Source organism: Aulonocara stuartgranti, assembly GCF_965226115.1.
Source record: "Aulonocara stuartgranti genome assembly, chromosome: 12".
NCBI classification, from domain to species: domain Eukaryota; kingdom Metazoa; phylum Chordata; class Actinopteri; order Cichliformes; family Cichlidae; genus Aulonocara; species Aulonocara stuartgranti.
This window is the reverse complement of record NC_138948.1, coordinates 13645370-13659030: the sequence shown is the minus strand read 5'-3', so window position 1 is coordinate 13659030 and position 13661 is coordinate 13645370. Positions and strand designations below refer to the sequence as shown.

General features: G+C 38.8%; 2 protein-coding genes across 4 annotated transcripts in view; one reads left to right on the top strand and one right to left on the bottom strand.

Moving 5' to 3' along the window:
• Window positions 1-13661, top strand: part of smyd1b (SET and MYND domain containing 1b) — a 432389-nt gene that overhangs the window by 395683 nt on the left and 23045 nt on the right. The gene's annotated exons all lie outside the window — the stretch shown is intronic.
• Window positions 3567-12175, bottom strand: ubox5 (U-box domain containing 5). 2 transcript variants are annotated; one of them, XM_082555806.1, is made up of 7 exons: window positions 12137-12175; window positions 8524-8587; window positions 7746-7847; window positions 5988-6724; window positions 5252-5871; window positions 4780-4962; window positions 3567-4081 (listed from the first exon to the last, which is right to left on the bottom strand). In XM_082555806.1, the coding sequence occupies exons 1-7, from the start codon at window positions 12172-12174 to the stop codon at window positions 3861-3863; spliced, it is 1965 nt and encodes a 654-aa protein (XP_082411932.1). In that variant the 5' UTR covers window position 12175; the 3' UTR covers window positions 3567-3860. The 2 variants fall into 2 exon arrangements, with proteins under 2 accessions (XP_082411932.1, XP_082411933.1); XM_082555807.1 differs by lacking the exon at window positions 12137-12175 and adding an exon at window positions 11105-11421.

Below are 13661 nucleotides of genomic sequence, written 5' to 3'. Positions count from 1 at the left end.
TAGCATTTTCAAATAAACATATTACACCTTGATTATTCCTTTCAGCGTCTTGTTGCATGCTCGGGGTTGCATCTCTCTTATTAGCTGTTGTTATACTAATCAGCAGTTAAATGAGAAATGGCAAAACTGAGCATCAAAGGCTGCAGGTCCAGGTGTGAAGCTCTTTAATTAGAGTAACAGCATTCAAAGCTCATCCTTCAGTGAATCTAAATCTCATTAAACTTTACAGTACTCCAAATGTGAAAGAAAAAGTTTTACAGAATTTACTTTCAAACATTTCTCTCATGATCTGCGGCAGCAGATCAAGTGGAGCAGAGAGAGGACTCAAAGGCAGACACTGGCTTTAACAGAAGGCGAGCAGTTTATTCAGAGCGTTTGGCAAAACGGTACAAAAATAAGAAATGCAAATTTTCGTGAAAACATAAACTGCAACAATAGGAACATGGAGACACAGGGGGTATGCGAAAAGACGCTCTGACGGAGGAAAACAGAGACAATAAATACAGTGAGGGGTGATCAGGGGAGTGGAAACAAATGGGACCACAGCAGGAAGAAATAGGACATAACGAGACAGGAGACGCAGCACTGAACGCAACACACAAGAGACAAGAACTATCAAAATAAAACAGGAAGTAGCTCGAACACCGAGACCCAGACAAACAGGACTATAGGAGGCCCTAAAGTGCCAAAATCAAAATAGAGACATAACTAAGACTCAGTGAAAAAATGTTTGTCATTAAGTATCAACAATAAATACTCTTTCATGTATGTGTTTATTTTACTTTACAAAAATTTCTGTGTATTTTTTTTTTACAACTATCTCTAGGTTTACAGAGAATGATCCAATAAGCGAAAAATAGTGAGCTCCAGTGAGCAGGAGTTCTCTGGGTGAACATGCCATGTTGACACCAAACGTGAGAGGAAAATAGCCAGACTGGCTTGAGCTGATAGGGGAGCAGCAAGAATTCAAATTAGAGTTGATTAAACGCAAGGTATGCAGCAGAGCACCTCTGTAAGCACAACAGATGCAGAAGACCACACCAGGTCCCACCCTTGTCAGCTGAGAACAGGAAAATGGGCGAACGTTTCCTGATCACTCTCAATTTCTACTGATTGTTGGATCATAATTTGACATAAACAACATGTAAACGTAGCTCCATCCTGGCTGTTTTTTCATGTGTAAGGGACATTGTTCTGGCACAATTTGGGCCCTTCAGCACCAGTTGAGCAATATTTAAATGCCACAGCCTATTTGAGTATTGCTCCTGACCATGTTCATCCCATTATGAAGGGATGAAGTCTCTACCCACAAGCCATCGGGCTACTGAATTGCTGAAATATTGAACAGTTTATTTTGCACAATCACTATACACACTGTACTTTTATATGCCACTATCTCTGCACTACAGCTGCTACAGTATTTCAGTATTCTGTATTTATTTATTGTAGTCTTTTTTATAAATATATATTTTCTTTATTTTTATACTTTTTCTTATTTATATCTAGGCATTGCTTATGCGCAATATTGAGAGGGCTCTGAGCCTAAGAATTCCATTACTGGTAGTTACGTGCCATTATTTCCTGTATATGACAAATAAAACCTTAAAACATGTGACGACATGGCACCTGGTAGTTACAGAGTGTACCTAAGAAATTTTCTGTTAAAAGTAAATGGTTGTTTCCAGTGAAGAATTACCAGAGAGAATACATTTCTCACATTTTTCAGATTAATCAATGCTAATATTAATTTTCTTAGTATGTTTTCATTCATTTAGTGGTATAATAACTGATCTATTAAGTCACATGTTTACTTGTATTTATGGCAGTTTTAGTCTTCTGCAGAAATTTCTTGATGCCTCTAATACGGTGTATAATAAGAAAAGTTTACAAACAATAAGAGTTCACAACATAAGCAAAGTTTTTGTCTAATAAGTGTATAAAGTCAGTGACTTTGACTAATACAGTGTGATTCAGTATCATTTAAGCACTTTAACCACCACTTGTATCGGAAACTGTCACGGCGGGGTGCGCCGATGTGTGTGGAAACAGGACCCAGAAGCAGATGATGACGAGGAATTGTAATGATTAACAGAAAGGTGAACCTTTAATGCGATGACGGCAGGGAAATGAACCAAGAGACCAAAAACAAACAGGCAAAACACTAAGAAACAAAATACTAAATGGTACTGAGACCAAAACCTAAACTATGACTGTGGTGGAAAAATAATAAACAAAGACCATGACTAAGACTGTGACCCTGGTGAGATAAACAGACGAACCGACAATGGCATGAAGAAAACAAAAGGCTTAAATACAGACATGAGGTGATCAGGGGAAGTGGGGACACATGGGGGAACAGCTGACAGACATAAACCTAATGACAGGACCAGGAGAGAAAGCTAAATACAATGAACAAAGAACACATGACATTGTCAAAATAAAACAGGAAATACTAAAACATGACAACACAACTTAACAGACCTAATACGTGATGAATAATTACAAAACCCCAAAACATAGAAAACCAAGAACAATAACTGCCTAAACTAAAGGAAAATAGGAAATAACACAAAACTGATCACATAACAAAATGAGACAAATACAAAGAAAACTCAGAGTGCTGGGTCGGAGACCCAGCCTGTGACAGAAACAGTGAAGCCCATGTCTTCATTTCACATGCAGAACTGACTCCTGTCTTTTCTCTTACTGAGCGGATACAGGATCACGACCTTGATTAAGCTTAATGCTGTCAAGGAAAGCAACATACAGATTATGCTATTTGTGATGGTGAACACCAACTAAATACTGTTTGCCTCACATTTCTCCGTTTAACCCTTCTGTGCACAATAACTCAGGCTTGTAAAGGGTAATTAGCTTCAAGAGTTCAGAGGGTAGTGAAAGAACACATGGGCAAGGAGGAGGTGCAGCCTCCTAACGTAAAACTGCTCCTTAAAAAGAAACCTGAAACCTAATGTAATCTAGTGTCAGTATTTCATACTACCTGAAATACCAACATAAAGGTTATTGTTAATATCACATAAATATATTTAGAACTAGTACATGATGTGTCTGGATGTTCTTATTATTCCATCTTCTGCCTGCGTTCACCCATTTAAGACAGCAAAACAAGGCAAGGAACAGAGATAAGGACACAGAACACATGACATCAGGAGGTCAGCTGAACACGACACTGTCTCCTTCTTCACAATGACCACATAACCTTGGTTGGACTCAATTTCTACTTAAATTCTTTTGGTCTCCTGCTTCTGTGCCCAAACATTTTCTAGTCAAATGCATCCACGTAGAGAGCGGCCACACAAAGACTGCAGACCCAAGGCTGCAAGTACACTTCAGCGCTTGATGAAAAGAAAGAAAGAGGGGGTGGAGGAGATAAAGAACAGGACTTTATCCACACTATATTTTTTACAATATTTGCAAAGGTCTTTGCTTTCAGAGATGTCCTTTCCTGATCTGTGGAGATTAATAAAACAGGCCTGTGTGATCTGATATTGTGACAATATGAGTGTAAGAAGATGTGAAGAAATACAATTCACTGCTAGATCTGAGGTATCTTTAATCCACGTGAGCAAAAATATACAAAATAATACAATAAAACAACAAATGAGAAACAGACAATTTAACAGGAGTGGTTGTGAAAACAGTAGTTATAACGTGACAAATAGACTTACAGTGTAAAGATGTCATGCTTACAAAAAGGGTAATAAGGTACTGTCAAGAAAAGTTAACGGTCCATAAATAAAATCCTGAATTTCCAGTTGCAAATTTTTTCTTTTTACTTAAACATCTGGAATACAATCATGTCTTCAATTTGTAAGTGTCGGTTGGATTCTTATGCTATGTTAGTGATGCACCCGTGTGATGAGGGCACGTGGGGTGGGATGTTGGCAGGTTGGGCACACAATACGATTGGATGTTGATGTAGTGGCCGACCTCAGAGGATTGGCTTCCTTCTGCACGCAGGCGCGGCAGAGCAAGTGACCACAGCTCAGACGGTAGACGGATGATGCTGAGGTGGAGTAAAGGGACACAGAACAGGAACACGCAGAGCACATCTTCTCACCTATTAAGCAAAGATGGGGCGAGGGAGAATCACTTAATACTCACTTAATTTCAAACAAACTTTAAATACTTCTGCCATAAAATTTTAAGCAATGTTCTGTAGCCAGGTAGCATTTGGGGCACTGCTTATTATATTAAACCAATTTAAATGAAGTCAAACTGATTTGGATATAAGGTCACTCAGAGTGCTTTACAAAGGGAGAGCAATACAGAAAAACATTTAAAGAATGTAAATGCAACTCTGGTTAAGCATTGAATGAGAAAGCGTGACAGCACTCTAGAAATTTAACACCATGTTTGTTTTGTCTTTTGTGGCAATGATCAGCAGGGAAACAATAGAGATCTGGTTCTTATGTTACAAATGTATCAAGTAAAACTGAACACTTGCATTTCTCCCACTTCACTGGCGCTTTAAACTTGAACATAGGCTCAAGGTTTGTTTTTTCAGTATTTTTTTCTCCACTGTAATAACACAAAATTGAGTTATTCAGAACAGAGGTAAGCAGCAGTGAAGTGGTCGGAAAAATTTCTATGTATGGTTTCACACCTCTGTTTTATTTCTAACTGACATGAATCAAAACTGACTACACCAAAAACAAGATTTCTAAACAACTTCTCCAGATTTCTTTATTATATTTCAACAGTCATATACTTAGGGAATAGTATTTACTCAAATGTATCAGAGGGTGCAAATCCTACCTGTAGAACTGCTCAGGAAGCCTGAATTCTGGCGCTGTTGGGTGGTATTCAGCGTTTCAGAGTCAGGACTAACCCGCTTCTGGGGCAAATTTGAAGTGAAGGAGGGCCGGCCCTGCAGGGCAGAGAAGAGGGCCTCATCCAGACTAGCAGATAAACGCTGCTCGTGGGAGCTGCAGCTCGGAACTGAAGGTGCACAATGAGGAAGCAAACGTGAAGACAGCAGAGAAGTCAACAATCAAGACAAACTGAAAAAATGGCATGGATATGGTTTAGATCAGGGATGTCAAACTCATTTTACATGTCGGTCCACATACTTTGATCTTAAATGGGCCAAACCAGTAAAACTCCAGAAAAGAAGTTTAACTACCGGTACATGTTCCAAAAGCCATCCAATTGGCTGGATTGGGCCAATTCTGGTCCCTGGGCCTTATGTTTGACACCCCTGGTTTGTATGTTTACATGTTATACTCACCAGAAACTGCATCACTTTTTAGTTTTTTTGTTTGGAGTTCCCTCTCAGGTGTCAATGTGTCCTTGGATTCTTTGGAAATATCACTTAGATCTCGTTTCTTTCTCCTGTCTAATGCTGATTTATTACCTGTACTTAAAGGCTCAGCATCAGATGTGTGATTTTTATTATCTGACAAAGGTCCTGACCCTGCATCTTCTATCTTCACAGTCCTGTTTGTGATTCTGGTGTCAGCATTATATTCAGCAGCACCACTGTTTGAGCTTTTACTGAGGCACAGAGAGCTCTGAGAATGTTCGTGTACTTTGGAGGCTAGAAGTCTTGAGGCCTGTGTATTGTCTCCTGTAACTCCTCTCCCCAACATCCCATCCCTCCTCGTCATTCCTTTCTGCAACAGGAAGTGGTCAATGCGACTTTTCAGTTGGGGGTTAGGAAGAGGTTGGGAAGTTGAAGTGAATGGTACACCGGTGAAAGGGTCATTTGGGGGTCTACCCCACGTGGCTTCCCTCTTCTGGTACTCTTCCAGAGTGGAGTTGTCCACTGATACACCACTGGGCAGCAGCATAGGGAGCATCATCACTTCCTGTGTGAGTGGATCAAGGAATTCTTCTGGGATGGAATGACTACCAAAGTAAACGACATATTGGCACACATCAATACTTACATAATCTATAAAACCAACAGTATAGATGTGACAGCCCGATAATTAGTTCTACTACTTTTGAAATTACACAAATACCTTGGAGGTTCTTGCAGTCCCTGTTTGCTTTGTCTGATAGGAGGTGCAAAAAATGCAGGCTGTTGTAGCCGTCTTTCACTGGCCTCGTGGACTTTTTTGATCCTCTCCACTTCTTCTGCAGAGCAGCTGCGAGCAGGTTGTCCCCACACAGTCAAAGATTTCAGCCCCAGAGATGATGCTGCACCACCATAAGGCATGGTTACACGAAGCTTTGTCACAGCCCCGAGCGAGAGCAAACCTCGGCTCCATAGCTCCTCTTGCAGACAGTTTGCAGGTTGTGGAGGAGGCGAGGACAGAAACGGGGCCCTGGGGCAAAAATTTGAACGTGTGAAACAGACTTTGGTTTCCTCCTTTAGTTCGCAACGAGCCACCAGTTTAAACTCTGGCTCAGAATTGCTGGATTCCGTGTTTGTCTGATGTTTGAACATGCAGCCTCTTTTCTGAGGCTCACCTGGAGTCACTTCACTCCACTGCTGGGCCTGAAGACTCCACTGGTGGCTGTTACTCTGTTGAGATTTACTCTCGTGGTTTCGAAGTTCTCGTCTATTCGCTGCATTCTGATCTTTCGCCTGTATCTGTTTCTTTTGTGGAAAATCTTTGGTGCCTGTAGAAGGTAACGGATCAGAACTGGTGCTGATCTCCAGTTTCTTGCAAGCCTGTCCCCTGTCCATACCCCAGGGCCACAACTCAACATCCACCCTACACAGCTCCACCTGGAAACCAAACTTCAATGTCACCTTGAAGGAACAGAAGAAAAATGTGTAAGGTATGGATATAAACACATTACTATAATAATCATACCTAGTTTTTTTTTAAATGTGACTCTTACAATGCATTATGAATCCTCATCAAAATACAGGATATGTTCTCCATAAAAACTCAAATAAATAAATCATATTCAGGAAAGTTAAACTATCATATGACATCCCACAGTGGAGAATACCACAGTTCATTGCAACAATGTGGGAAAGTTTTTGTTTAAACTGACTGCTTTAAACATACAAATGTACCATCGCTGCCAGAGAAAAACATGATGGTAAGAACTACTAATCTCGATTTCTATGCACAAAGAGGCTGAACACACATTTCCTATTGAAGCGTGATTCATGAAGGGAACAATACATGCAGGTGTGTATGCACATTTAGTAAATCTGACTTTCCTTTTGAATGCCATTTTTGGCTTTTTACCCTTTTGTTGCATTTTTGGCTTATGTTACAAATACACTTTGGGTGCTCAGTCAATGAGCGGTGTTTTCTATGAGGAAAAAAATAACCTGCACAGCTTTCAAATGAACAAAAGAGATGATATAACAGACTTAAGGAAAAGGAAGCATATTAAGACCTCTTTAGAACACCTACTGCATTCTGGTTTAAAGGGGTTCAAATCTTAAGCTTGTAACAAGAATAAAAATAAACTTTACAGTTGGATATCCGTGTTCAGCCCCATCAACATAATACTCTACATAATTAATGTTTGGAAACAAAAATACAGTCAAAAAGATGACAAAACAAACAAAAAACCATAGATAAAATATAATACATGAGATAGAATAGCTACTCTTCCTCAGTGTCTTCCTGACCTGCACATTTTCCCCAAATTCCCTGTTTTCAAGCGGTTATTATTTAAATAAAAGGTAGTGGTACTTTTTTCAGTACCAAATACTACTTCTACTGGTACCTATTATTTAATGAGACATATACACATTTTAGGAAAAAATGCTGAGTGTCAAGTTCCAAAGTATGACAGTGAAATCTTACCTGTACAGGTGGACGAAGGAAATATTCCAGCTTAAAGCCACGTCTGCGGAGGGCAGGGTCAGCTGATACAAGATTTGTGACATCATAGCCATCTGCACACAGCTGGAGAAGAAAATTAAACTGGTGTCAGTGTTTTTCAGGGAAAGCTTGAAATTGAAAATGTACAGAGAAAAGCTACATTATGTTATAGTAATGTAGGATTGACTGCTTCTTGAGGCGACTGTCATGATTTAGCACCATAGAAATAAAACTGAATCGAACTGACAGCAGATATGAGAAAATTTGAAAACAATTACAGTACACATGCCTCACATGCTCATGAGAGAGTCATCACAAGGTTAAACATGGAAAGCTCATATGAAATGAGAACAAGCCATGTAAAAGACATAAATAAGGCACATGTGGAATAAAAAAAACAAAGAAACTGTTTTCTTGAAGGTGATAACATTCATTTTTTTAATCCTCTGAGTGTGATGAAAAAGACAGCCATGATCGGATTAAAAAATACCAATGAAAAGAACACAAGGACGGTTGTGATTCAGTCTCCCACACAGCACTTTATCCCACCGGTTTTTTATTTATTTTTATTTTTACATTACTGTCCTCCACTTCCTGTGTCATTTTGCGTCTGTCTGCGCTGCTTTGAACTGCTTATCTAAAAACATATCAAGCCTTTTCTTGGACTTTAAAAAACAAAAAATAAAATAGTTAAATAAAAAAAAGAAAGGAGGGGAGGGGAGGGTACCTTTATGTGGCAGGTCTATAAAATATATCTCACCTTGTTACAATGAGCTGTCGTGTGAAAATGTGGCAAGCAGAGATTCACAACCATACTCTCCAATCTGTAAAGAGAAACAGTTTGTAGTTATGAACGTTTTCTGACGTCACTTACACAAAACTTATAGGTCACAGCAAAATGGGCCATTTAGTGAATAGAGCTCATGAACCCCAACTCAGAAGGTAAACATATATTTGCTGTGTTTACACTTCCATCTCATAATCATCTCTCAATAACGATTTTTAACACTAAGTTGAATGACCTGAGCTTAATTTTTCATTATAATAACATAAAATGGACATTTAGCGAAAGAGCCTGAACTTTGAATGCACTAACAATAAGCACAACAGGACGTGTTTGTTCTTTAAGCACAGGCTATTTAACATTTAAAGTCATACGTCATTGGAATTCCCAACAATATTATTATACAGTAAGTATTTATTACGATGAAGAGGAAAGACCCTGATTTGCACATATGTTTGAGCTGTATTTCAATTGAATTCAATAATTCATTTCTGACTGCCTCCAAGATAGGACTGAAATCATTAGTCAGTTAACAATAAGACACATGATTTAGCAGTTAATTAATTTATTAAAGGGAAAGCCAAACATTTCTCCTTCTTCATCTTCTTTCAACTGCTCCCTTTAGAGCAGGGGTCCCCAATCCCAGTTCACGAGGGCCAGTGTCCCTGCAGGTTTTAGATGTGTCCTTGATCCATCACAGCTGATTTAAATGGATAAATTACCGTCTCAGCTGTCTTGAAGTTCATTACCAGAGGCCTGGTAATGAACTAATCATGTGATTCAGGTGTGTTGACCCAGGGTGAGATCTAAAACCTGCAGGGACACCGGCCCACGTGGACTGGGATTGGGGACCCCTGCTTTAGAGGTTGTATGCTGGACCACGTGCCTGCATGTCACCCCATCTCTAGCATCCTTCACTATCACGCCAACCCTCTGCATGAGCTATTTTATTACATCAAGAACCTTGTCTGTGGTCTTCCTCTTTTCATCCTTTGTGGAAGCTCCATCTTCAGCATACTTTGTGCAGTGTATCCACTATCCTTCCTCTGCACATGTCCAAAGGATCTCAGCCTTACCTCTTCAAACAGCTCAACCTGACCTGTTAATCTGATATAACTACTCTTACTCTTGTCCAAACATCATAGTCCACGTGGACTATGAGTGCAGATCGTTTTGACCTTCTCTATACTTCTCCATCAAACGGCTTCTCTGTCTTACATCACTGTACATTATAATGGGAGACACAGCCTTCAGCTTTCAGGCCCCTCTTCTGTGGAACCAGCTTCCAGTTTGGATTAGGGAGACATACATCCTTTCTACTATTAAGATTAGGCTTAAAACTTTCCTTTTTGATAAAGCATATAGTTAGGTTTGGATCAGGTGACTAAATCCTTCCTTAGTTATCCTCCCTGCTTGCTTGCTGCTACTACTGCACATTCACCTAATGTATATACTATATATATATAATGTTCTTCCTCTACCCCCCGCCAAGGAGCATGTCAGGTTACATTTCACTGTGTGTTATACTTGTATAACTATGCATGTGACAAATAAAGAACCTTGAACTTGAGTTACGCTGCAGGTCTAGGCTGCTGGGGGATTTCCATGATACATTCAGCGTTTCTTCTTCAGTCACCTTTTTCACTCACTATGTGTTAATAGACCTATCTGCATTTAATTATTAATTATTATTAACCTCTGTCTCTCTTCCACAGCGTGTTTTTGTCCTATGTTCATCAACTCAACCCCAACAGGTCGTGGCAAATGGCTGCCCCTCTCTGAGATTAATCAAGTATTCTGATTCTGACTGGTTCCACTGAGGTTTCTTCCTGTTAAACGGGAAGTTTTCCTTCCCACTGTCGCCAAAGCCCTTTCTCATAGGGGGTCATATGATTGTTGGGGTTTTCTCTGATTTCTCTGTATTATTGCAGGGTTTTTATCTTACAATACAATGCGTCTTAAGACAACTTTTGTTTTGATTTAGCGCTTTATAAACGGAACTGACTTGAACTGAACGTCTGTGGTACTGATAAATAATGATGTATGATTTTTTTTCTCTCTCTGACCAGACGTTTAGTGGATAAATAACTTCAACTCGTACAATCATTATTAAGACAGTCGAAACAATCAGAATTAATAACAGCTCACCGATAGCTGAGTCAAAAACAGTTATCAACAACTATTCTGATTGTTTTCAATGTATGATCTAAAACAGACAAATCAATGTCTCTCCGTTTCTTGTAGGAAAATAACTAAACCGAGAACATCGCCACTTTTTCACCACTTAAGGATATTTTTAATACAAAGCTATTAATGACTGAACAAGAACGCAATCGTTTCAGGGACACTGTCAAACGTATCGCTGCAGCTTTTGGTTAGAATAGACTTGTAAAATAGATTTTACATGTAACTGAAAACTACTTGGTCACATGTAAAATCTGTTATGAATTCAGCTGTATTCTAACCAACAGCTAACAATGAGCTAATATTTAAACTTGGGTGAGACTGACAGTGTTAACATTTCCACAGCAAACTAAACCAATGAAAATTAACTCACTTTGCTTGGTTGCTGACACTTTCCCGCTTTGAGTCTTTATTTTGCGTGTCTAATCATTAGGAAAAAAGCTACTAGCAGCGATCTGTTATTAGCCACAAAACAGCTACATAGCTTAGCCGGCTGAGCTACAGCACGCTGTAAGGGACATACTTCAAATTTCGTCAACAAAGTACATTATTAGTAAGCAGATTTTGAGTGGATTTAGCTGCCTGTTCATTAATACTTATGTGTTTCTTGCCATAGTTTGTACTTAAAGAAGCCACTACAGACAATTACAATCTTATTAATTTTTTATGCACTCTTTTTGAGTTTGAGGTTGTTTTTTTTTTTTGTTTTTTTTTTGCCAACCACGAACTCTTCTATCAGGCTATCCATCCAATGTACTAACTACTCGAGGTGTTACTAACTACATCCTACGCAGGTAGAAAACATTCAAAACACTGCCACAGTTAAGTTTGTTGTTTTGCTATACCTTTCTGCCAGTAAAGAATCAGTGGAACTTCCCAGTACATTTTTAAAGGTCATTTGTCATAGTGACTTTTTTCTCCTCATGGCAAAAAATGATCCACATCAGTGGCACAATACATTTAACCTTCCAGTGTTATTTACACTTTATTTTGTATAATTTATGTCCTGATTAAATTAATTTTCCCCCCTTAAAAATAGATGGAAAATGATAGTTTTCAGTTTAATAACAGTGCTCCCTGATTTGTTGGGTCATGAACAGACATTCAAAATATTCTGTGAAAAACCTTTGACTCCAGTGTGTTAAAAGTAGATTTCAAAGAGAAGATTTTTTTTCGATCCTGAGATTCCAGTATTTGAAAATTATGCAAACGTAATCATAGATAACATAGATACTTATTTTTCTATATTTAAACCTAAAATATTAGAAAACTCTACATACAAATGTCAATAACTGAGTATGGACCTCTGATCCATAATTTTGTTGTACATGTACAATGACAGTAAAGGGCTATTCTATTCTATTCTGCTAATGGTGAGATGTTGTAATTAATTATTTTTTTTTACCTTATATCCATGAAATAATAATGGCAAGGCCTCTGCATTTTCCATCTAAAAGTGCTCTGTGTCCATCTTGTCCCTTTCACATATTGCATCCTCTATATGAAGGTCAGCAGAGTTGCTCATCTGTAAAAGCTGCAGCCTACTTCATTTCAAGGATATTTCAATTGGATACATAATGTTCAGAGGGATGAACCCAGACTTCTTTTGTTTGAGGGTTGTTATTTTTTTTGCTCACTATTATACCTTTCCATAATTTAATTTCACACCTTATAGTATCTACATTCTACGTTATAAGCTTAGGGTACTGGCTCTATTACTTAGTTGCTTTTACTTAAGCACATTCACATTGTGCTTCTATATACTGTGACAGTTGCTGTCTGCTTTATGTTGCAGATTTAGATCTTACATACAAAAAATAAGCCTGCGAATTAATGCACTGCCTTACTGTAATGTATACTAACTGGCCATATTATTAGGTACACTTTGCTAACATTGGGTTGGACCCCCTTTTGCCTTCAGAACTGCAGAAATTCTTCAAAGTATAGCTTCAACAAGGTGCTGGAAACATTCCTCAGAGATTTTGGACCATAATGATATGATGGCATCATGCAATTACTGCAGGAACCACAGCTTTGGTGTGAATCTCCCATTCCACCACATTCCAAAGGTGGATTGACATCTGGTGACTGCTGAGGCCATTTGAGTACAGGGAACTCATTGTCATGTTCAAGAAACCAATTTGACATGAGATGTGCTTTGTGTAGTTATCCTGCTGAAAGCAGCTATCAGAAAATGGGTACATTGTGGTGATAAAGGGATGGACACAATCTGCAACAATACTCAACATTTGATACAAGGCAGAATGTTTAGCTTGTTTACAAAATCTAGACTCTACCATCTACAATTCACAGCAGAAACTGAGACTCATCTGACCAGGCAACAGTTTACAATCTTTTGTCACTGAATTTTGGTGAGTCTTAGCTCACATGAGTTATACTTGTGGTCTTCTGCTGCTGTACTCCACCTGCTTCAAGGATAATTGTGCATTCAGACATGCTTTTCTGTATACCTTGGTTGTAACAAGTAGTTATTGGAGTTGCTGTTTCCTTCCTCTTATCTTCAGACAGTCTGGCCATTCTCCTCTGACCTTTGGCACAAGGCATTTCTACTTAGAATGGTTGATTTACAGACCATTTTCTGTAAACCGTAGAGATGTTTGTGTGGGCAAATCGCAGTTGCCCAGCAGGTTTTGCAGGAGGCAGACCAGATCGACTACTACAAACAACAAACTTCAGTCACCTTTCTTCCCTATTCTGATGGACAGTTTAATCTTCAGGATGCACCTGCATGCCTAAATTGCAGGTGTGTCTGACAAAGTGGCCGGTAAGTTGAATGCTTTTTAGAGGTTTTTAGAAGTATAAAGAAAAAAAATGACTGATATTTTTTTTGATCTCCTTCTACTTTGTAAATAATCTGAGGGGAATGAATGGGAAACCACTGCTTTAAGAGACAATGTAACAACTTCCAT

What these genes read in the sequence shown, in the direction of transcription:
- ubox5 (XM_082555806.1), bottom strand. Translation starts at nt 12,174, where the DNA reads ATGCAGAGGCCTTGCCATTATTATTTCATGGATATAAG. An exon ending in TATTATTTCATGGATATAAG is followed by an intron (nt 8,588 to 12,136) that starts GTAAAAAAAAAT and finishes TTCTCTTTACAG; the next exon opens with ATTGGAGAGTATGGTTGTGA. An exon ending in CTTCCTGAGCAGTTCTACAG is followed by an intron (nt 4,082 to 4,779) that starts GTAGGATTTGCA and finishes TTTGCTTAATAG; the next exon opens with GTGAGAAGATGTGCTCTGCG.